The 24,803-nt window shown below is 42.5% G+C and overlaps 1 protein-coding gene across 1 annotated transcript; it reads left to right on the forward strand.

Annotated features, from left to right (window-relative positions):
* Positions 1 to 16,892: 16,892 nt before the first annotated feature.
* On the forward strand, positions 16,893 to 19,283 carry LOC140201006 (protocadherin alpha-C2-like). Its single transcript, XM_072264644.1, has one exon. It carries the CDS (start codon positions 16,893 to 16,895, stop codon positions 19,281 to 19,283), a length of 2,391 nt encoding a protein of 796 aa, XP_072120745.1.
* Positions 19,284 to 24,803: the final 5,520 nt, after the last annotated feature.

The following is a 24,803-nucleotide window of genomic DNA, read 5'->3' on the forward strand; positions in this document are numbered from 1 at the left end:
TGGATAGTCAGAGGCTTTTTCCCAGGGCTGAAATGGTTGCCACGAGAGGACACAGGTTTAAGTTGCTGGGGAGTCGGTAGAGGAGATGTCGGGGATAAGTTTTTTCACTCAGAGAGTGGTGAGTGCGTGGAATGGGCCGTGGTAACATTGGTGAAGGAGGATATGATAGGGTATTTTACGAGACTTTTGGATACGTACATGGAGCTTAGAAAAACAGAGGGCTATGAGTAAGCCTAGTAATTTCTAAGGTAGGGACATGTTCGGCACAACTTTGTGGGCCGAAGGGCCTGTATTGTGCTGTAGGTTTTCTATGTTTCTATGTTAAAATACCTAGAGTCTCCCAAGGAACTATGCCTGCCTAGTGCATCTGGCTGCAGCTCCTTGAAGACCGTGTTCGGGATCTGGAGTAGCAGCTCAATGAACATCGGTCTTCAACGGGAGAGTGAGGAGATAATCGATCAGAGTTGCAAAGTCGTAGTCACCCTTAAGTTGTGCGCAACTGGGTTACTGTCAGGAGAAGTAGAAATGTGAATAGCCTGTCAGAGTAGAGCATACCATGTGGCCATTTCTTTCAATAATAAGTTTACCACTTTGGATACTATTGTGGGGATGACCTCACGAGGGAATGCCATGGAGACGAGGTTACTGGTACTGAGCAAGGGAAAGAGGGAGAAGAGGGGAGTCGGAGTAATAGGGGACTCTTAAGTCAAAGGATCAGACAGGAGATTTTGTGGAATTGTATGGGACACCCGCATGGTATGTTACTTCACGGGTGCCAGGGTCAGGGTCGAGTCGGATCGTGTACAGAGCATTTTGGAAGTGCGGGCAGAGCACCACGATGTTTTGGTACATATTGGTACCAAATACAAAGAAAGGAAAAGCAAAGAGGTCCTGAAGAGAGAGTTTAGAGAGCTAGGTAGAAAGCTCAGAAGAGAACCTCCAGGTTAATTGTTTCTGGATTGCTACATGTGCCGCGCACCAATGAGGGTAGAAACAGGATGATTTTGCAGAGAAATGCTTCGCTGCGAAGCTGGTACAGGGAGCAGCACTTCAGGTTTTTGGATCATGGGGGTCTCTTCTGGGGGAGGTATGATCCGTACAAAAGTGACAGGTTGTACCTGAATTCGAAAGAGACCAACATTCTCGCAGTCAGGTTTGTTAGAGCTGTTGTGGAGGGTTTAAACTAATTTGGAAGGGGTAGGAACTGGAGTGAAGGTTCTCAAATAAGGATGGATGGTAAAAAGCAAAGATAGCGTGCAGTCATTCTGCCAGGAAGGTGAGCCTGCACGATGAGTATCAGTGCATCGGGGAAGCAGAAAAAAAAGTGTAGCAAAAGCAGTACTCAAAGTGTAATATCCTCATGCACGGAGTGTAAGAAGTAAAGTGGTTGATCTTGCCGCACTAGTACTGATTTTCAGGTATGATATTGAACCCAGCACTGAATCATGGCTGAAGGACGTTTGTAATTGGGAGTTGAATGTCCAAATTTGCATCCGACAGATATGAAGGTAGACAGTTGGGTGGCTCTGCTGGTACAGAATAGCATCAAATCATTAAAAAGATATGACATAGGATCCGATGGTGTTGAATACTTGCAGGTTGAGTTTAAAAAATTACAGTGGTAAGTGGACCCTTGACATTTGAAACTTAAAATTTGATAGGGAAAAAGTAGTCTGATGTAGCAGTACTTTAGTGGAGTCAGGGAAATTACAGTGGTATGAGAGAGAAGTTGCCCAAAGTAAATTTGAAGGGGCTGCTGACATTGATGTCAGCAAAGCAGCAAAGAAGAGCGTTTCTGAAAAATATGAGGAAGGTGCAGGACACATGTATTCCAAAAGTGAAGAAAAAATGAAATGGTAAACTGGTAAAACCATGGCTGACAGCAGAAGTCAAAGCCCTTGTAATAGCAAAAAAAAAAGACAGACGACAAAGCAAAAATTAGCAGGAAGATAGGGGATTGGGAAAACCTACAAAGAGGAACTGAAAAATAATAATTATAAGGGAAAAGATGAAATATGAAAGCAAGCTAGCAAATATTATTAGAGGATATTAAAAGTTTTTTCAAGTATGTTAAAAAATACAAGAGAAATGAGAGTGGGTATATAACCCCTGGAAAACGAAGAGGGAGAAATAACGAAGGGGAACAAGGGGATGTTTGATAAACTAAATGAGAATTTTGCATCAGTCTTCATTGTGGAGGACAACAGCAGTATGCCTGATGTTGCAGTGTTGAAAGAAGAGAGGTGGGTGCAGTTACTATTACACAAGTGGAGGTGTTCAAAAGACTGAAATACCGAAAGGTATGTATGTCATCCGGACCAGAGGAACTGCACCGCAGGGTTCTGAAAGTGGTAGCATTAGATATTGAGTGACATTTGAAATGATTTTGCAGAAATCATTGGACTCTGGAATGATGCTAGAGGACTGGGAAGTTCCATATCTCACTCCACTCTTTAGGAAAGAAGGAAGGCAGCAGATAGGAAATTATAGAGCAGTTAGCCTGATCTCAGCGGTTGTGAAGATGTTAGAGTCAATTGTTAAGATTGAGGTGATGGAGTACTTGGTGACACAGGATAAGATCGTACAACGTCAGCATGTTTTCCTTCAGGGAAAATCCTGCCTGTCAAACCTGTTGGAATTCTTTGAGGAGATTACAAGTAGGATAAATAAACGGGATGCAGTGGATGTTGTATATTTGGACTTTCAGAAGGTCTTTGACAAGGTGCCACACATGAGACTAATTACCAAGTTAAGAGCCCATGGTATTACAGGAAGGTTACTAACATCGTTAGAGCATTGGCTGATTGGTAAGAGGGAGCGAATTAAAATAAAAGGATCCTTTTCTACATGGCTTCCTGCAACTGGTGGTGTTCCGCAGGGGTCGGTGTTGGGACCACATCTTTTGTGATGTATATACATAATTTAGATGATGCCATTCTCGCCAAGTTTCTAGATGATACCAAGATTAGCGGAACGTCAGGTAGTTTTGAGGAAACAGGTAGGCTGCAGTTGGACAAATCTGAAGAATGAGCAAGAAAGTGGCAAATGAAATACAATATTCGACAATGCATGGCCACCCACTTTGGTAGTAGAAATACATATGCGGACTATTTTCTAAACGGGTAGAAAATCCAGAAATCTGAGATGCAGAGGAACTTGGAAGTCCTTGTGCAGAACACCTTGATGGTTATCTTGCAGGTTGAGTCGGTGCTGAGGAAGGGAAATGCCATGTTGGCATTCATTTCAGGAGGTCTAGAATACATGAGCAAGGATGTGATGCTGAGGAACTGGTGAAGCCTCACCTTCTGTATTGTGACCAGTTTTAGACCCCTCTTCTTAGAAAAGATGTGCTGGCATAGGAGAGGGTCCAGAAGAGGTTCACAAGGTCGAATCCAAGAATTAAAGGGTTATAATACGGGGAAAGATTGATGGCTCTGGGTCTGTACTCGCTGCAATTCAGAAGGATGGGGTGGGGGGGATCTCACTGAAGTCTTTTGAATTTTGAAAGATCTTGACAGAGTAGATGTGGAAAGGATGTTTCCCGTGGTAGAAGAGTCCAGGAAAAAAGGGCAAGGCCACAGGATAGAGGGGAGCCCTTTCAACACAGAGATGCAGAGAAATGTCTTTAGCAAAAGGGTGGTGAATTTGTGGAATTTGTTGCCAGATGCAGCTCTGGAGGCCAGACCGTTGAGTGTATTTATGGCAGAGATTGAAATTTTCTTGATTGGACATGACATCTAAGGTAATGGGGAGAAAGCAGGGAACTGGGGCTGAGGAGGAGAAAAAAAATGGAATAGACATGATTGAACGGCGGAGCAGACTCGATGGGCCAGATGGCCTAATTCTGCTCCTCTGTCTTATAGTCTTATGGTTTTATGGGCCCTGATGGCAGTTATATTCGGGCCTTCCAAGAGCAGCTGGGAAGTGGATCACAGATTACAACGGGAAAAGGAAAAGTCGCGCCAAAAAGGCAACGTTATTGTAGTCATGGGAGATTTTAACATTCAGGTCCATTGGGAAAATCACATTCGTAATGGATCTCATGAGTGAGAGTTTGTTGTAAGCCTACGAGATAGCGCTTTGGAGCAGTTTGTCGTTAATCCTACTTGGGGATCAGCTACTCTGGATTCGTCCTCTTAATGAACAGCAGATGACTAGGGGGCTTAAGGTAAAAGAACCCTTCGGAGACAGTGATAACAATATGATTGGATCCAACTTGAAATTCCATTGGTAGAGAGCAAAATGTGACGTAGCAGGATTTCCGTGGAGTAAGAGAAATTACAGTGTTATGAGAGAAGAATTGACCGACGTAAATTGGAAGGAGATGCTGGCGGGGTGATAGGTAAGCAGCAATGGTGTGAGTTTCTGGGAATAAATGAGGTAGGTGCAGAGTAGATGTATTAAAAAATGGAAATAAACACTCAAACGGCCAAATGATACAACCATTGTTGACAAGGGAAGTCAAAACTAATCTTAACGCCAAAGAGAAGACACACACAAAGCAAAATACGCCTGAAGACAGGGGATTGGTTGATCGGTAGGAGACAGCCATAGCGAATAAATGATCCTTTTCTGGTTGGCTGCCAGCGACCAGTGGTGTTCCACAAGGTCGGTGATGGCACCAGTTTTTTTTATGCTGCATATCAATGATTGAAATGATGGAATAGACGTTTTTTTTTGCCAGCTTTGCTGATGATACGAAGGTTGGTGGTGGGGGGCGGGGGGCAGGTAATATTGAGTAAATAGTTAGGCTGCAGAAAGAATTAGACAAATTAGGAGAATAGGCAAGAAAGTGGCAAATGAAATACAATGTAAGAAGATGCATGGTCAGGAACGTTGGTAATGGATATAAATGTGCAGACTATTTTCTAGACGAGGAGCAAATCTAAAATTCGGAGATGCAAACGGATATGGGAGTTCTGTGCAGAAAACCCGAAAGGTTAACTTGCAGGTTTAGTCGATGGTGAGGAAGGCAAATGCAATGTTAGCATTCGCTCAAGAGGTCTAGAATACAAAAGAAGGGATATGATGCTGAGACTTTAAAAGGCACTTTTGAGGCCTCACTTTGTGCATTGTGAGCAGTTATGAGTTCATCATCGGAGGAAAGATGTGCTGGCATTCGAGAGATTCCAAAGGAGGTTCACAATGACGATTCCGGGAATAAAAGGGTAATCAAACGAGGTACGTTTAAAGGGTCTGGGTCTATACTCGCTGGAATTTAGAACGGTGGGTGATGAAGTCTCACCGAAACCTTTTAGATAGATAGATAGACAGACAGACAGACATACTTTACTGATCCCGAGGGAATTAGGGTTTCGTAACAGTTGCACCAACCAAGAATGGAGTATAAATATAGCAATATAAACCCATAAATAATTTAATAATAAAATGTAAATTATGCCAGATGGAAATAAGTCGAGGACCAGCCTATTGGCAAGGGTGTCTGAACCTCCAAGGGAGGAGTTGTAAAGTTTGATGGCCACAGGCAGGAATGACTTCCAATGACGGTCAGTGTTGCTTCTCGGTGGAATGAATCTTTGGCTGAATGTACTCCTGTGCCCAACTAATACATTATGTAGTGGATGGGAGACAATGTCCAAGATGGCATGCAACTTGGACAGCATCCTCTTTTCAGACACCGCCGTCAGAGTGTCCAGTTCCGTCCCCACAACATCACTGGCCTTACAAATGTGCTTGTTGATTCTGTTGGTGTCTGCTACCCTCAGCCTCCTGCCCCAGCACACAACAGCAAACATGATAGCACTGGCCACCACAGACTCGTAGAACATCCTCAGCATCGTCCGACAGATGTTAAAGGACATTAGTCACCTCTGCAAATAGAGACGGCTCTGACCCTTCTTGTAGACAGCCTCAGTGTTCTTTGACCAGTCCAGTTTATTGTCAATTCGTATCCCCAGGTATCTGTAATCCTCCACCATGTCCACACTGAACCCCTGGATGGAAACAGGGGTCACCGGTGCCTTAGCCCTCCTCAGGTCCACCACCAGCTCCTTAGTCTTTTTCACATTAAGCTGCAGATGATTCTGCTCACACCATGTGACAAAGTTTCCTACTGTAGCCCTGTACTCAGCCTCGTCTCCCTTGCTGATGCATCCAACTATGGCAGAGTCATCAGAAGACTTCTGAAGATGGCAAAACTCTGTGCAGTAGTTGAAGTCCGAGGTGTAGATGGTGAAGAGAAAGGTAGACAAGACAGTCCTCTGTGGAGCCCAAGTGCTGCTGACCACTCTGTCTGATACACAGTGTTGCAAGCATACGTACTGTGGTCTGCCAGTCAGGTAATCAATAATCCATAACACCAGGATAGCATCCACCTGCATCGCTGTCAGCTTCTCCCCCAGCAGAGTAGGGCGGATGGTATTGAATGCACTGGAGAAGTCAAAAAACATGACCCTCACAGTCATGTTTGAATGTTGAAAGGCCGAGACAGAGTAGATGTGGAAAGGATGTTTCCTATGGTGGGGCTTTCTAGCACAATAGGGCATTGCATAGGGCGGCGTGCATTTCAAACAGAGATGCGGAGTAATTTCTTTTTCCAGATGGAGGTGAATGTGTGGAATATGTTACCACAAACATCTGTGGAAGCAAGACGTTGGGTGTACTTAAGGTACAGAGTGATAGGTTCTTAATTGGACATGACATTCAAGATTACAGAGAGAAGACCGGGAGTCGGGCTGAGAAGAGGGGAAAAAAAACAGAATCAGCCCTGATTGAATGGCGGAGCAGACTCAATGGGCCAAATGGTTTCATTTTGCTCCTCTGCCTTGTGGTCTTATGCAGTCTCTCAAGGAACTGCATCATTCCTTTAATTTAAGCCAATAGAACAACGGATGTCATGATATGGATCCAATGATTTGACTTAAAGGTTCATATCTGGGAAAAAAAAGACTCCTCTCCATTTTAATATATTTTTGTATGCATGTTGAAAAGTCAAAGTTCACTCAATCGATATCTAAGTTATATATTTATTCGATATGCGCCAGAAGTCATTTAGTAGTAACATGTTTGTGGTGCTTTGCAGCTGTATTAATCTTAAGAGAAGTTGAAACAAAACGTTGAGAAGTGAAATTTTGCTATCGATTATGCTATATTAAGAAAGAATGGTAAAGTTATTGATTAGACTGTTTGCTTAAAACAGAAGGCTCTGAAATAAAAATATTCAGTTTAATAGTTTCATGTTTTGGATTATGCGTCACATGATTCTGGTTGCATCATTTGCATTCCATTCCTCCGCGCAAGCATCCATACAGGTTGATAGCAAACTGAATAATTGGATTAGCATTAAATCTAGTCGACGCGTGGTTCTTTATTTTAGACAAAAAAAAAGAAAGAGCCGATGTACTGGTGTTTACGCTGAAAAATATAATATTAAAACTAAGGTAGAAGCCTATTTGCAGTTCTTATCTGTAGGACTTAAATGCCGAGGTGCTTTGTTTTTGAAAATAATAAAATTATGTTGTCTGGCACAATACAAAAAAGTGAGAATGAACGTCAGATTCATAGCAGTTTTCTGGTCAAGGGCATGACAGAATCGTTCCTCTTGGTTATACCTTTTTTAAATGGTACCGCACTGCGTATTGATTCATTACTTTAATGGATTTTATGCGGTTATATTAAATGGTGTTCGATTTTTGCGGTTAGTTGCCACATACCAAGCGAGGATGTTAGAAATCGAGACGTGTTTTTCTTTTTTTGTTTTCGACAATAATATGAAGTGTGGAAAATAGAACTTTGAAGGAAAATATTATTTGCCCAGAATATTCCCAGTAGGACACTCACTCCTTAAGTACACCCTCAACTCTCAAAGAACACTTTGAAATTTATACCCCAATTAAAGAATGATCAATCTTATCACATCCAGCATTTTCAAAGCAACGTCTGTGTTAAATTAATAATGATTACTCTCTTCTTGGAATCAGCTCGTCTTAATTTGGTTAATTTACTGCTGTCGTGGAAATTACACATTCACCAGGTATCTGCCAGTTTAACATGGCGACGGTCATTCTAACAATCGTGGTGAAAAACTGAAATGAATTTACAATGTTCTGACCTTACACGAGCAGAAAATAAAAATTAACCTCCCGCTGGCGTCTTGTGAATCCTTGTTCCTGCTAGTCGACTGGACACTGAAAGAATAATTAGGATGGAAAAAGATGAAATATTAAAGCAAACTAGCAAACAATTTCAAGTTCGACCCTTGCACCCTTCAACATCCGGCACCCTGTCTTCCACAGTGAAGACTGATGCAAAATATTCATTCAGTTCATCTACTATCGCCTTGTCCCCCTTTATTATTTCTCCGGCCTTATTTTCTAGCGGTCCTGTATCCACTCTTATTTTTCTTTTATTTTTACATACGTGACAAAGCTTTTATTATCCAGTTTGATATTGTTTGCTAGCTAGTGTTCATGTTTTACAGTGCACTGGGCTTATAAACATTTGGACGTTCATGTTTATATTTTTCTTACAGATCGGACACAAGAAGGATGCTAAATTCATAACGTGACTGGACTTGGCATACAACTGCGATGAAACAATGGGAATGGAAAAAAAATAATATTTACTGAGACGCTGCAACAAGACGACCAAATTTGTTGATCAACTTGTGAGTCATTCAATTTGAAGTTGTTGTCGAAGGATCCTAATTGTTTTGAAACAAAGATTTTCGAGAGAGATATTCATTTTATACTCGTCATCGGTTTTCATCATTGCGGTTCTGAAACCATCCACAAGTGAACGTGCGATTCAGATATCGGTGTCAATTTGATTGGCTTGTTTAAGTGGAAAGTGGATCAGCTACGCACTTTGACCAATACTAAAACATCCAGATCCACATAACAAGAATACAATACTTTCACATTTGCTTTACAATGTGGATCAGCTGCAGAGAGAGTGTGTCCGAGATCGAGGAAAGGTTTCAATAAAATAATTAAAAGGAACACACATCAAAGTTGCTGGTGAACGCAGCAGGCCAAGCAGCATCTGTAGGAAGATGTGCAGTCGACGTTTCAGGCCGAGACCCTTCGTCAGGACTAACTGAAGGAAGAGTGAGTCAGTTAGTCCTGACAAAGGGTCTCGGCCTGAAACGTCGACTGCACCTCTTTCTACAGATGCTGCTTGTCCTGCTGCGTTCACCAGCAACTTTGATGTGTGTTGCTTGAATTTCCAGCATCTGCAGAATTCCTGTTGTTTGTAATTAAAAGGAAACCGATTTTCTTCAAAGCTGATAGCTCTGCCACACATGAAAGCAACTGTTCAAATTTAATAAACTTTAGCGAAATTACGGATGTCTGAAATAACTTTGAGAACATTATTCGCAGTCTTTCGTCACGTTGCCCATTAAATAGACCCGAGCATCTTCATTGTAGGTACAACTTTAGCTAATGATGGTCAATGTTTCGAAAAAAAAGGTGAATGTAAACGAATAACCGTCACAAATATCTTAAACTTGATTCGTCGTCTGACTGTTTTAGGAGTGGGAAAGACGGAAAGTGCAAAACAAAATTGGGGAGCCATGCAGTCAATGCAACTCAAGTATAGAGTTGATGTATCTTCCTGAGCGTTCACTCAGATGGGCCTGAAACGTCATGTGGTGACACAGTGTTCAGAATACTATTGTAATAATCCATTAATCTGAATTTTGGATGAGGTTGTATTTCACCAGAGGAACTAAAGGATTTACATTTATATAACAGTGTAACAATTACAGCACCAAAACAGGCCATCTCGGCCGTTTAAGTCTGTGCCGAACTCTTACCCTCACCTAGCCCCACCGACCTGCACTCAGCCCATAACCCTCCATTCCTTTCTTGTCCATATAGCTAGACAATTTAACTTTACTTGACAACATGAGTGGGGAATGAGCTGCCAGACGAGGTGGTAAATGCGAGTTCTTTTTTAATATTTAAGAATAAATTGGACAGGTACATGGATGGGAGGTGTATGGAGGGATAAGGTCCGTGTGCAGGTCAGTGGGACTAGGCAGAAAATGGTTCGGCACAGCCAAGAAGAGCCAGAAGGCCTGTTTCTGTGCTGTAGTTTTTCTATGGTTTCTATGGTTTCTGACATCGAACGTGCCTCACCCACTTCTGCTGGAAGCTCGTTCCACACAGCTACCATACTCTGAGTAAAGAAGCTCCCCCTCATGGTACTCCTAAACTTTTACCCTCTAACTGTCAACTCATGTCCCCTTGTTTGAATCTCCCCCACTCTCAATGGAAAAAGTCTATCCACGCCAACTATATCTATCACCCTCATAATTTTAAATACCTCTATCAAGTCCCCCCATCAACTTTCTACGCTCCAAAGAATAAAGACACAACTTGTTTCATCTTTCTCCGTAACTTAGGAGATGAAACCCAGGCAACATTCTAGTAAATCTCCTCTGAACTCTCCCAATTTTATTGACATCTTTCCTATAGTTCGGTGACCAGAACTGTACACAATACTTCAAATTTGACCTTAGCAATGCCTTGTGCAATTTCAACATTACATCCCAACTCCTATACTCAATGCTCTGATTTATAAAGTCCAGCATACCAAAAGCTTTCTTCACCACCCTATCCACATGTGATTCCACTTTCAGAGAACTATGCACCATTATTCCTAGATCCCTCCGTTCTACTGCATTCTTCAATGCCCTACCATTTACCATGTATGTCCTATTTTGATTAGTCCGACCAAAATGTAGCAACTCACATTTATGAGCATTAAAGTACATTTGCCATCTTTCAGCCGACTTTTCTAAGTGGTCTAAATCTCTCTGCAAGCTTTGAAAACCTACTTCATTCATTATCCACAACGCTATCTACCTTAGTATCATCTGCATACTTACTAATTCAATATACCACCCCATCATCCAGATCATTAATATCTATGACAAACATCTTTGGATGCAGTACAAATCCCTGAGGCACACCACTAGACAACCTCCTCCAATCTGATAAACAGTTATCCACCACTACTCTCTGGCGTCTCCCATCCAGCCACTGCTGAATCTATTTTACTATTTCGATATTAATATCTAACGATTGAACCTCCCTATCGAACCTTCCGTGTGGAACCTTGTGAAAGGCCTTATGGAACTCCACATAGACAACATCCACAGCTCTACCCTCGACAACTTTCCTAGTAACAGCTTCAAAAAATCCAATAAGATTTGTCAAACATGACCTTCCACGCACAAATCCGTGTTGACTGTTCCTAATCAGACCCTGTCTATCTAGATAATTATATATACCATCTCTAAGAATACGTTCCATCAATTTACCCACCACTGACGTCAAACTCACAGGCCGATAATTGCTAGGTTTACTCTTAGGATCCTTTTAAACAATGGAAAAACGTGAGCAATACGCCAATCCTCCGGCACCATCCCCACTTCTAATGATACTTGAAATATTTCTGTCAGAGCCCCTGATATTTCCACACTAACTTCCTTCAAGGTCTCTGGGAATATCCGGTCCAGACCCGGAGACTTACCCACTTTTATGTTCCTTAAAAGGGCCAGTGCTGCCTCTTACTTAATCATCATACCTTCCATGACTACCCTTCTTGTTTCCCTTACCTTACACAATTCAATATCCTTCCTCTTGTTGAATACCGAAGAAAAGAAATTGTTCAAAATCTCCCCCATCTCTTCTGGCTCCGCACATAGCCGTCCACTCTGATTCTCTAACGGATCAATTTTATCGCTCGCTACCCTTTTACAATTAATATAAATGTAGAAAAACTTTGGTTTTAATTTCACCTTACTTGCCAAAGCAGCCTCATATCTTCTTTAAGCTTTTCTAATTTCTTTCTTAAGATTCTATTTACATTCTTTATATTCCTCGAGCACCTCATTTACTCCAAGCTGCCCTCCCTTTTCCGAACCAAGTTTCCAATATCCCTTGAAAACCATGGCTCTCTCAGATGTTTAACTTTTCCTTTCAACCTAACAGGAAGATAAAGATCCTGTACCCTCAAATTTTCACCTTTGAATGACCTCCATTTCTCTATTACATCCTTCCCATATAATAAATTGTCCCAATCCACTCCTTCTAAATCCTTTCGCATCTCCTCAAAGTTAGCCTTTCTCCAATCAAAAATCTCAACCCTAGGTCCAGTCCTACCCTTCTCCATAACTATATTGAAAATAATGGTACTGTGATAACTGGACCCGAAGTCCCTACTAGGAGATCCAACACTGCCCATTCTCTAGTTGGTACCTCTATGTATTGCTGCAAGAAACTACCTTGCACACATTTTACAAACGCAAAAACCATCCATCCCTTTTACAGAATGGGCTTCCCAGTCAATGTGTGGAAAATTAAAATCTCCCACAATCACAGCCTTGCGCTTGGTATAAATATTTGCTATCTCCTTACAAATATGCTCCTCCAATTCTCGCTCCCCATTAGGTGGTCTATATCACCCTTATTAGCGTCACTACACCTTTCCCATCCCTCAATTCCACCCAAATAGCCTCCCTAGACGAGTCCTCTAATCTATCCCGCCAAAGCACCGCTGTTATATTTTCTCTGACAAGCAATGCAACACCTCCCCTACTTGCCCCTCGATTCTGTCACACATGAAGCAACGAAATCCAGGAATATTTAGTTGCCAATCACACCCCTCCTGGAACCATGTTTCACTAATAGCTGCAATATCAAAATTTGCAGGTATCAATCCATGCTCTAAGCTCATCCACCATTCTTACAATGCCCCTCCCATTAAAATAGATGCATTTAAGAAACTCTCCACCTCTTACTCTCTGTTTATCCCTAATTGAGCAAACAACTTTGTTATCTTTTTCTTCTTTCTCCCCTGCATCTTCGGACTGAGTGTTCCCGTTCTCTGCCCCTGCCATCCTCCCTCACGCACTGTCTACTAGCTTTCTCTATTTGTGAACTAACTTCCTCTCTCCTAGTGTCTTCAATTTGATTCCCACCCCCTAACCATTCTAGGTTACAGTCTCCCCACTAGCCTTCGTAAATCTCCCCACTAGGATACTGATCCCCCTAGGATTCAAGTGCAACCCGTCCTTTTTGTACAGTTCACACCTGCGACGAAAGAGGTCCCAATGATCCAAAAACCTGAATCCCTGCCCTCTGCTCCCATCCCTCAGCCACGCATTTATCCTCCACCTCATTGCATTCCTACTCCCACTGTCGCGTGGCACAGGCAGTAATCCCGAGATTACTACCTTTGCGGTCCTTTTCTCAACTCCCTTCCTAATTCCCTATATTCTTCTTTCAGGACCTCTTCCCTTTTACTAACTATGTCATTTATACCTATATGTACCACGATCTCTGGCTCCTCACCCTCCCACTTTAGGATGTCTTGGACGCGATCAAAAACATCCCGGCTCCCAGCACCAGGGAGGCAAACTACCATCAGGGTCTCCTGACTGCGTCCACAGAATCGCCTATCTGACCCCCTAACTATAGAGAACCCTATTACTACTCCCTTCTTCTTCCTTTCCCTATCCTTATGAACTACAGGGCCGGACTCTGTGCCAGAGGCACGGCCACTGTTGCTTCTGCCAGGTAAGCTGTCCCCGCCAACAGTACTCAAACAGGAGTACTTATTGTAAGGGGCATAGCCATTGGGGTACTCTCTAGTACCTGACCTTTCCTCTTCCTAACCGTGACCTACCTGTCTTCCTCCCGTGGACCCGGTGTGACTACCTGCCTGTAACTCTTCTCTATCAAGTCGTCACTCTCCCTGACCAGATGAAAGTCATCGAGCTGCAGCTCCAGTTCCCTAACGCAGTCTTTTAGGAGCTGCAGCTCGGCGCAACTGGCGCAGATGTGGACGTCCGGGAGGCTGGGAGACTCCAGGGCCTCCCACATCCGACACCGAGAACAACAAGCTGCCCTCACACTCATACTTCCCCCCTTTCCTCAAATAAAAGGAAAATTGAAAGCCAAACCTTCTTCGCCTCGCCCGTGTCCCTCTAAGCCCGTTGAGCCAAAGCACTTAGGCCTTCACTCTGCTCCCTGCTCACTCCGCTGCCCGCTGTATAAGGCTGTGTTCCTTTTAAATCTTCCGCTCATCACTGCCCGACGTCACACGCCTGCGCAGTCCCGCCTCTCTTAACTCCTATGAAAAAAACGAAAAATTCAAAATGGCTTCTGCCGCACTCCCGCACTCAATCAAACTAAATTTAATTAACCTCACAAGATGTGTCTTGCATTTGGGTGCACCCTTGCTCCCAAAGCCCCGCCATTCTGACACGCTCGGCATATATAAAACTTGGAAAAAACAGAAATGCGCTGGCCAATTGGCATGTTCAAAATAGTTGCCGTTACATATTTTTTGATTAATTTTCTGACTTGTTCTGAAATTTGCTGCTCTCTGTCTCTCTGTCCATAACCCTAAACTCTGTTAGAGCTGTAGCCTACCAGTCTGAATATACACTCAGTGGCCACTTTAATATGTATACACCTGCTTGTTGTGGCAAATACCTAATCAATCAATAACGTAGCAGCAACTCAGTACAGCAAAACATGCAGACATGGTCAAGAGGTTCCGTGGCTATTCAGACCGAAAATCAGAATGGAGACAAATGTAATCTAAGTAATTTTTACTGTAAATTAATGCTTGTGTCGGCCGGGTAGATTTAGTATCTCAGAAACTACTGGTCTCCTGGGACTTTCACGCACAGGGTCTCTATAACTGTATTACAGAGAAGGGAGCCAAAGATAAAACACTGTGCAGCAGTTCTGAAGGCGAAGACACCTTGTTAATGATAGACATCAGGCGAGAATGGCCAGACTGTTTCAAGCTGTCAGAGTCCGACCGTAACTCAAAGAATCACGCGATACAGCAGTAGTTTGCAGAAGAACACTTCTGAACTCACGACACATCGAACCTTCAAGTGAAGAGCAGCAAAAGATAAACGAACGTGCACACAGGAAGTACTTAATAAAATGTCCACTGAGTGTATGGTAACGACTCTGTCTCTAAAGGTCTGGCAATGGATTAATATCCTCAGCAGGAGGGAACTCCTTAATTCCCTCAAAACTTTTATCACTTATTTTGAAACTCAAAATATAACATCCACTGAGCAAACATACAGTTTTTCTCCAAACATAAGGCCTTAAATGTTCCCAGCTGCCTAACCCCGCATATATTCTTAACCTTCATGATGTAATTGTACATAGCAGTGGATGCAGCCTCATGGGTACCCATGAAGTTGCGTTGAAAAATATTTTTCACAATCATTGCAATAAAATAAACAATTCCCCTCTAGCCTTCCGGATTACTATTGGATCTATGTGCAAATTATTAGTGCTTTGTTTTTGCACAAAGATCCCCGGGTACCTTTCTAGGCAACATTCTGAAGTCTCATTCAATTTAAATGGTAGTTTACGTTTTGGTGTCTGTAAATAACTGGGAAGAAGGCACAGGTTGCCAACCAATGTTTCAAACGAATATTGTTTTTCATTATCACCTATCTATATTTCATTGCATGTCAATTTAGCCTTCCTTATGACTTGTTAGCCCACCTATCTTTTTGAAATATCAGCAGTTTGTGCCACGGCATGTTTGATAAATACATCTGAGACTTTTATGTAGACTGAGTTTTCGCGTTGATCTATAAGACCTGTCACAAACAATGGAATGAGAATCACATTACGGTCCTAGCTAGTATCTTTTTTAGATTATCCCGTCGCCCAAATTGCATAAAAAATTAACTTGAGTATTGTATTGAGTCTATTTCAGGTTCTACAACATATTTTATGACAATGCAGATGGTGAAAAACTTCTGATAACATTTCCAGGGCTTGTAAACTTTAGTCGCGTGGAGAAAAACAATAACATGGACTTACTACATTTGGAATAACATCGTTCACTGAACAATAATTAAGGCGTTGAAGGTTGCTCTGAGAAGGTAAAATTAAATGCAAAGGGCCACTGCTTTCTTCATACTGTCGAAAAAAACGCAGATTAAAATTAGGTACTAGAGGAATTTGTCACGGACAGGGGAACCTGATATTGCATTGCCATGGTATGTTAAGTGTGAATTTTGTTTTTCTATTTGCTTTTTGGAGATGCGTGGGAGGGGGTGTTGGGAGCTTTGGTGTTCTAACACTTAGCTGTCATCCATTCTTTGGAACACTCCTGTGATTTTGTGCATGTTTGCGAAGAAAAAGAATTTCAGGATGTATATGGTATACATTTCTCTGACATTCAGTATACCTATTGAAACCTATTGAAACTTGATTCTGCTTCTGCCGATTCTTCTTATTGAACTATTTGTGCAACTATGAAAAAAAAAACAACTAATCATCATCATCATCATCCTTCAGGAGATCGTAAAATCACTAATTTGTTTGGAGGGTTCAAAAGCACGTTTCTTGAACGATCGAAATAGTCGGTATTAAAGTTAGAAAATAAGACGAGAATTAACATGTAGTTAATGTGATAAACATTAATATTTCGACACTTCGATATTCCATGTTCACATTTTTAACATAATCTAAACTATAGACATACTTCAGAAAGTTTTAGGTGCACGATCTCCAATTTAGTGTATTTTCCTCAAGAAAAGAATGCCGAAGCAGTGCGGCTTTAAGAATAATAGCTGCAATAATTGGGCGGAACACTTTGTGTCGCTGTCCACCAATTGGAAACTGAAACACTGCAGGAGATCCAACCCCTCCCCCATCAGGAAACACGCAGCATAATGAGCCAGGGTGATGAATGAAATGCAGTGTCTGCTTTTACATTGAGCGGCCATCTTCAATAAAATACTCCAGGTCTGATACGCGTATTTCTTTGTTTGATATCGGCGATCGATTAAAAATTAACTTCGAAGACTGGGTAAATTAAAAGACGGTTTGCGTCTTTAATTTTTTTTTAACTGTAAAACCAGAGAAGCGATGGCGAGATCGCGAGGAGGAAGCAGGTTTGCTGTTTTCCTATTTTGTGTATCGTACCTGGTTTCAGGACAAATTCACTACAGGATTCCAGAGGAACTGGAATACGGGGCATTTGTCGGAAATATCGTTTCAGATCTGATGCTAAATATCTGGGAGTTACCCACGCGTAATCTGCGGCTGGTGTCTGAAGATGTAAAACAGTACATAGAGCTAAATCGACAAGATGGTGCTTTATTTGTCAACGGTCGGATCGACAGAGAGCAGTTATGTCGGCAAAGCTCAATTTGTTCCCTTTCTCTACAAATAGCACTCGATAGCCCGCTTGAAATACATCGCGTTGTGGTGGAAATACGAGACGTAAATGACAATTCACCTAGTTTTTCAAAAGATGAATTTTCACTTGAGATTAGCGAATCGATTGCACCAGGGACACATTTCCCCGTCGAAAGCGCGCAAGACCCGGACGTGGGTATAAATACAATCAGCACTTACCACATTAGCCCAAACGACCACTTTGGCCTCAAGGTGCAGACCAGAAGCGATGGAAGTAAAAGTGCAGAGCTATTATTAGAAAAGGCTTTAGACCGCGAACAGCAGTCTACTTTTCAGCTGATACTGACAGCCATTGATGGGGGTACTCCACACAGATCTGGTACTGTACAAATTAATATTTCTGTACTGGACAGCAACGACAATGCTCCTGTATTTGATAGCGAACTGTACAGAGCCACTGTACTTGAAAATGCGCCTAAAGGCGCATTGGTGATAAAAATCAACGCTGCTGATAAGGATAAAGGCAGCAATGGTGAGTTGACTTACTCTTTCACAAGACACGTTTCTAAAAACAATCGCGAATTATTCAAATTGGACCCATTAACTGGAGAAATCCGAGTTCAAGGTGTTTTGGATTTTGAGGAGTCAAGTGTTTATGAACTTGATGTGGAAGCAGTTGATCGTGCTCCACCAGGTCTTGCGGGACATGCCAAAGTTATAGTCGGATTAACTGATGTTAATGATAATGCACCCAAAGTTGAGGTATCGTCCGTATCCAGTTCTATCCCAGAAGATGCACCGCCAGGTACTGTGATTGCTCTAATCAGTGTCAGTGACTTTGACTCGGAAATAAATGGTCAAATTCAGTGTCAGATTAGCGATAATGTTTCATTTAAACTTCAACCATCTTCTCAGAATAATTATAAATTGGTTTCACGCGATTTCCTCGACCGCGAAGCCGTTCCAGTACACAATATTTCTATTTCAGCCTCGGACGGTGGGTCGCCTCCTCTCTCGACATATACGTCCATCAGGATTGCTGTTTCTGACATAAATGACAATGCACCGGTATTCACACATTCGTTATATAATGTATATCTAACAGAGAACAACGCCGCCGGTGCTTCCATATTCAGGGTAACTGCTGCAGACTCTGATAAGGACCATAATAGTGATGTGTCCTATTCTATTTTGGAAAATGGCACGGAAGGGGGCCCTGGATACGTTACAATTAACTCTAAAAATGGAGATATTTATTCACTTCGCTCATTTGATTATGAACAACTAAAACAGTTCCAGGTGAAACTTCAAGCCCGGGATGCTGGATCACCTCCTCTCAGTAGCAGTGCCGTTCTGAATGTTATCATCCTGGACCAAAACGACAATGAGCCTATTATTGTTTCACCTTTGCTGTGGAATAGTTCAGCGATCGTGGAGATAGAATCTCAACAATTGTATCCTGGCTACCTGATTATGAAGATAATTGCCATGGACGCTGACTCTGGGCAGAATGGGCGGCTTTCGTATCAAATGTTAGAGGCTACTAATCCACAATTGTTTAATGTCGATTCTCTGGCTGGGGAAATCAGAACAACTGGAAGTTTTGGGAGCCAAGATCTCGCCGCAGAAAAGCTCGTTCTATCCGTAAAGGACAATGGACAACCAAGACTCTCCAGTACTGTCACAATCTCCTTTTCAATTTTGCTCAATTTTACTGATAACTCATTTGAATTCACTCAGGAGCAGCAGAATTCGGAATATTTAAACTTTTATCTAATTATCCTGTTAGGGTCAACTTCTTTAGTTTTTCTACTTATCATTATTTTATTGGGTATCGTGACTTTCAAGCAGAGGAGGAATATCGCTGAAGGTTACAACTCCGTAGCCTGTTGCTACAATCGGAGAAATTCGAACATTACTTTGAAACAGCGATCTGCAACAACACATACGTTAAATTATTCCGGGCCCGACAGTGCTGATGGTTATGGCTACACGGTGTGCCTCACACCAGAATCATCTAACAGTGAATTTATGTTCCTAAAGCCCTGCTCGTCTACCCTACCTCTCAGAGAAGTGATTGACCGTGATCCGAGCGCACCAACACTTTTGTACGGATAGGTAATTAGCAAGTGCTAGTAATTAAACATTTCATTATAGGACAAGGCTTCTGTGTTTGACTAAGTAATCTATATAATCTATTCATCGATGGAGCATAAAGCAGGAAGTTGTTTACTGTTGTCCCTAATGCCCATGTTACATAATATTCCTGCACATTTATGATTGCACTAAATAGTGCTCAATGTATTTTTGGAACGAAGGTAATACATATTTAAAATTTGTGTAGGGTATTCTTTATTAGGGAAGTATATAAATAACTCATTGGAAATAATAGAGTCTTTGGTTCACTTTGGAGAACTGCGCGCACTTTCCGCTTCCTTACGTTAGAAAGCATGTATTTGGCATTTAGCTATTTCTATATAATCGCTAACTTTGTCCGACTCTTCCGAGATACTACCCAGCATTCCATTAAAACTAACATCACTTTCATTTTTTCCTAGAAGAGCAAACTTCGCTTTTCCATCCGTATAAGGTAATCCTCTATCTCCAAACTTACTTTTCAACTCATGATGTTCCCATCAGCAAAGTCCTCAACCATTGTACACAACATTGTTCGATTGAATCAGAGCAGTTAGGTTTCCACTCCTGCAACAATGCCCAAATAGCGCTGCACTGAAGGAGACAAGGTACATAGTTTTCCTTGTGTGACTATAATATATCTCGCCTTGATCTCCTTCTCTATTGCTTTTGACACAGTTGACAAGAGCATCCTGTGTAAAGTTCTCAATCGCTTTCGATTGCACATTTTTGGAATAATCTAATGAAAAGTAACTTCAATTCCATTGTAGTTACAGTATCACAAGTAATTTTGCTTCCAAAATCCTATATTGCTCTGTGTCCTAAATTAATGTCTCTCTGATTTATGTTAAATATTCATTCCAATTAGGCCTCAGTTCTATTCCTTATTCTTGGTCTATCACACAAAAGCACAATGCCACGGCCACAGCATGCCACTTCGTTAATTTTCATTTACATTCAAAATATTAGAGACACTTAGCTGGTCGTGTGCGGAAGCACGAAGAGCTCATTGCCCTGAATGTTGTTTCCGGTTCCACAGATGGGACAGTTGATTGTTCTCGGATATTTATGACTTTTGACATAATTTTGTATCTCCCACGTTTGTCTTTTAATGTTTTTATCCGTGCTCAGAATGTAAATTAAAAAAATTCTCTTATCTTAAATCTCAATTCTCCTCCTTTTTCGCCTCCTATTTCATTGAGACTCAACTGCGCAACCAACAGCACGCAGCTATTGATAATGTTACTCTCTCTCTCGTTACCCCTCGGTGAAGTTAAAATAATTAATCTTTGACCAGGTATTATAGAAAATGGATGCAGCCTCTCTTGCAAATTGGCGCTGGCAATGTCTCGGAAGATGTTGTGCAATATGTCTGTAAAATTGCAATTAGTCTCTCCCTCCCTCCCGCCCTCCACCCCTCTCTCTCTCTCTCCCTCTCTCTTCTCTCTCTGTCCCTCCCCCCTCTCTCTCTCTTCCTTTCCCTCCTCTTCTTTCTTCTCTTTACTCACTGGATCCTCTCCTCACTTAGCTCCATCTGTCCTCAACTATCCATTATCAAATTTCTTGCTATCAGATTTCGGAACTCCGCTCGTCTCCGATTATGACACTCCAGTTTCCCCTTTACACTCCTCTCGCCTTTTCTCAACCTCAACCCAGATTGATTTGGTTTTGATCCCCACTTTAAAATCTTTTCATATTTCCACACCGGCATGCATATTCTTGGTCCTCCTCTGTGGCTAGAGCGCGTCTCAACGCAAGTAATAGGACGAACATCTCGTATTTCTTGTGGGTAGTCCACAACTTAATGATATGAGCATTGAACTTTCGAATATCATGTAACCCGTATTTCTTGTGTTTCCAATTATCTCCTGATCAACTTCCCCATGATCTCTTAGTCCACCTCAGACTCTCTCTCTTTGTATTTCCACGTCCCTCGTATCCTTATCAACCATGTTATCCTCTTTCATTTTCGACCTATAAACTTACAAACCAACATTATAGCCAGATGTACCAGCTCCGCCATTTCGTTCCATCTGCCTTTCCGATTTCCCATCATGATTCCTATTACCACGTTACTTATCTATATAATACCTGCACTGGAACCTGCACCTCATCCCTAGCAGTCTCTACCCTCTTCGCATTCAACTCGTTCAGCAGTTTTGTCTGTCTTTGCTAATCGTCCACTTCCCTCAGTCTGTCAACTCTGTCACTCCATATTACCTGTCTAGCTCTATTCGCGTCATTTTCCACCCGTCCTCAGATCACCAGTAACCTATCTATTTGCTTGTTGATATTGGGTACCTCTTTCACTCTCAGTTCTAATGCATGGCTTTGAACGAATTTTCAACGATTACAGTACTTTACCAACAAATGCTGCTGGAGCCGATGAAAATCCAGCACTAGGTATTTTGCTCCAAGTTCCAATATCTATTGTGTCTGTTTTGAAACTAAATTGCGGAATCTAAAAATCTAAAATAAAAACCATAAATACTGGAAATTAATGGTGGGTCAGAAAAAATCTTCAGAAAACTAAAAATTAACGTTCCCGTCCTGGACCTTTCACCAGAGAAAGGGAGAAGCTATTTGGTTTTCAGAATTAGTGGAGACGGTTAATAAAGAAAGTTGGGACTAACTGAATAAACCTGGCAGTCAGTGTTGCAGAAAGAATCAATTTACGATGCGTTTTCAATGTATGTGCGGCGACCCGGAAGACTATGAGATATACCCAACAATTCAGTTTATACTAACAGCAGAAAAAGACAATCACAGACAGATCGTCAGGTTTGATACATAGAGAAATACTAAATTACTTATTTAAAACAGCAGACACAAAATGCTTGAGGAACTCAGCAGGTCAGGCAGCATCCTGGTGATATAGTGAAACAGTTGAATCGAGTGAAAGTAGTACAGAGTTTGAACAAGCTTCGTTTCCATTAGCAGTAATAATCCTAGCTCACAGCGAAAACCCCGCACTGGACAGCTTGCTCCACTGAGAAAAAGCAAAGTAAATTCTCAATTATTTGCATTGGTAGTCTATTTTCACTTCTGAAATAATAGACCTAGTGGATTTTGACATCGCGGCACTAGTATTCGCCGAAGGCCAAATCCGTATTTATTGATGAATTAGCAAGATTTGCTTAGACAAGTTGCAATAACTGTCTTGACCTTAAGGTAATATTAAGGGACTGATTATAACACTCACAACACATTGTGATGCCACACTATTGAAGACAGAGAAGTCGAATAGACTTGAATCAGCATATCGAGTCTGCTCCAGTATTCGATCGTGGATGATTTATGTTTGTTTCAAGCACATTTTCCTGTCTTTTACCCGTAAACTTTGGCACCATTACGAATCAAATACCCATCAACCTACGTTTAAATATATCCAAAGTCTTAACCTCCTTAGCCATCTCTGCAATGAATTCAATGTCATAAGGAGGGGGCAGGAAACAGACACAAGTGCAAGACGCAGACACTGAAGTACTAGGGACAGGACTAGGATACAGGGCGATGGCAAGGACATGGACAGGAAAACCAGGAATCTGGATCAGGACTGGACAAAAGAGCTAGGAGCCTGGGCTTGGACTCCGAGCCAGAGACTGGATAAGGACCCATACCTGGGTCTTGCCTCTGGCTCGGACCCCAGAACTAGGTAAGGACGAGGCTTGGCTGGCACGCAGGACGAGGCTGGAGTTTTAGAGACTTGAAGCGACGCTTGGCAGGAGGCAGGACACTTGAGGCGAGGCTTGGCAGGAGGCAGGAGGCTGGAATCTCCAGGCTTGAGGTTAGAGGCTAGAGACCTGAGGCGAGGCTTGACAGGAGGCAGGAGGCTGGAGCCTTCAGGCTTGAGGCTAGATGCTAGAGGCCAGGCAGGAGGCGGGAGTCTTCAGTCTTGAGGCTAGAGGCTAGGCAGGAGGCTGGAGTCTTCAGTCTTGAGGCTAGAGGCTAGAGGCTAGGCAGGAGGCTGGAGTCTTCAGGCTTGAGACTAGAGGCTAGGCACGAGGCTGGAGTCTTCAGGCTTGAGGCTAGGCAGGCTCCTCCTGGGCAGGGCACGGATTACCTGGGAAGAGCATTGTACTCCTGGGCAGGGCGCGGATCACCAGCCGACAGAGGCAAGGGACAGGAAGGGACAGAACCAACCACAGGTAACGGCAAGACCGCTTGGCTTACCTGGGCGGAGGCAAGGGACAGGAAGGGAGCTAGTTACAGGGTGGCCCCGGTACAAGACTGCAGTCGAGACGAGGCGAGAGTTACCGGCAAGACAAGGCAAGGCTTCTGGCAAAGCAAGACGAGACGAGAAAGTCAGGCGAGGCGAAAGTTACCGGCAAGACAAGGCAGGGTTTCAGTCGAGGAAACAGAAGGCAGAGGACGGGATACAAGGAATAAGGACAAGAACAATCCAGCAGCCACGCCCTGGTCTCTGAAGGTATTTATGCAGCCAGCCCCAACAAGCATCAGCTGCCTCAAATAGCTCAACAAGATCAGAAACAGGGTAGATAAGAAAACCTGGCACAAGGGTCGATGGACCGGAACGTGAACCGGAATATGGACTTCATGGACCGGGCCATGACATTCAATAGGTTCACCACCATCTGCTTATCAACATTCCTCCTGTTCTAAATGGGCGTGTCTGAAGTCTGAGGCTGTGCCCTATGGTCCTAGACTGTCTCAATACAGAAAACATCCTCTGCATATCCACACGATCTAGGCCTTTCAAAATTCGATGAATATTGATGAAATCAATCTTCATTCCTCAAAAGAATTCTGCTTGACCTGATTAGAGCCCAGGGTATTACAAAGTAGCATGAATAGAAGTTTTGCTGACTGGCAGAAGGCAATGAGTGGGAGTAAAGAAACCCTATCCAGGTTGTCTGCAAGTGACTAGTGGTGTTCTGAAAGTGTCGGTATTGGGACCCCTTCTTTTCACATTATATGTCAATATTCTGGATGACGGAATTGATGGTTTGTGACCACATTGAGGACAATACGAAGGTAAGTGGTGACGTAGGTAATCTTGACGAAGCAGAGAGTCTGAAGAAGAACATAGACAGATTAGGAGAATGAGCAAAGAAGTGGTAGATGGAAAATGATGCAGGAGAGTATATGGTCATGCACATTGGCAGAAGAATAAAGGAGTAGACTATTTTCTAAGTGAGGAGACAATTCAAAATCAGAGGTGCAACGGAACTTACAAATCCTCCTGTAGCTTTTGCTTAGGGTGAAATAGCAGGTGTAGTCGGTGGTAAGGAAATCAAATGCAATGTTAGCTTTCATTTATAAGGCATCAAGCAGACGGCACCTGGGGGGTTGTGAACAGCTTCGGACCGCTTATCTATGAAAGGAGGTTCCAGAGGACGATCACGAGAATGATTGTGGGAATGAGAGGGTTAACGTATGAGGTGCGTTTGATGGCTCTGTGTCTGTATTCACTAGGATATAAAAAATGGGTGGGGGTGTGATCTCTGAGAAACCTATCGAATATTGAAAGTCCTAAGTAAA

The sequence above is a fragment of the Mobula birostris genome, chromosome 7, assembly GCF_030028105.1.
Source record: "Mobula birostris isolate sMobBir1 chromosome 7, sMobBir1.hap1, whole genome shotgun sequence".
Taxonomy (NCBI): Eukaryota; Metazoa; Chordata; class Chondrichthyes; order Myliobatiformes; family Myliobatidae; genus Mobula; species Mobula birostris.

What these genes read in the sequence shown, in the direction of transcription:
- LOC140201006 (XM_072264644.1), top strand. Translation starts at nt 16,893, where the DNA reads ATGGCGAGATCGCGAGGAGGAAGCAGGTTTGCTGTTTTCCTATTTTGT.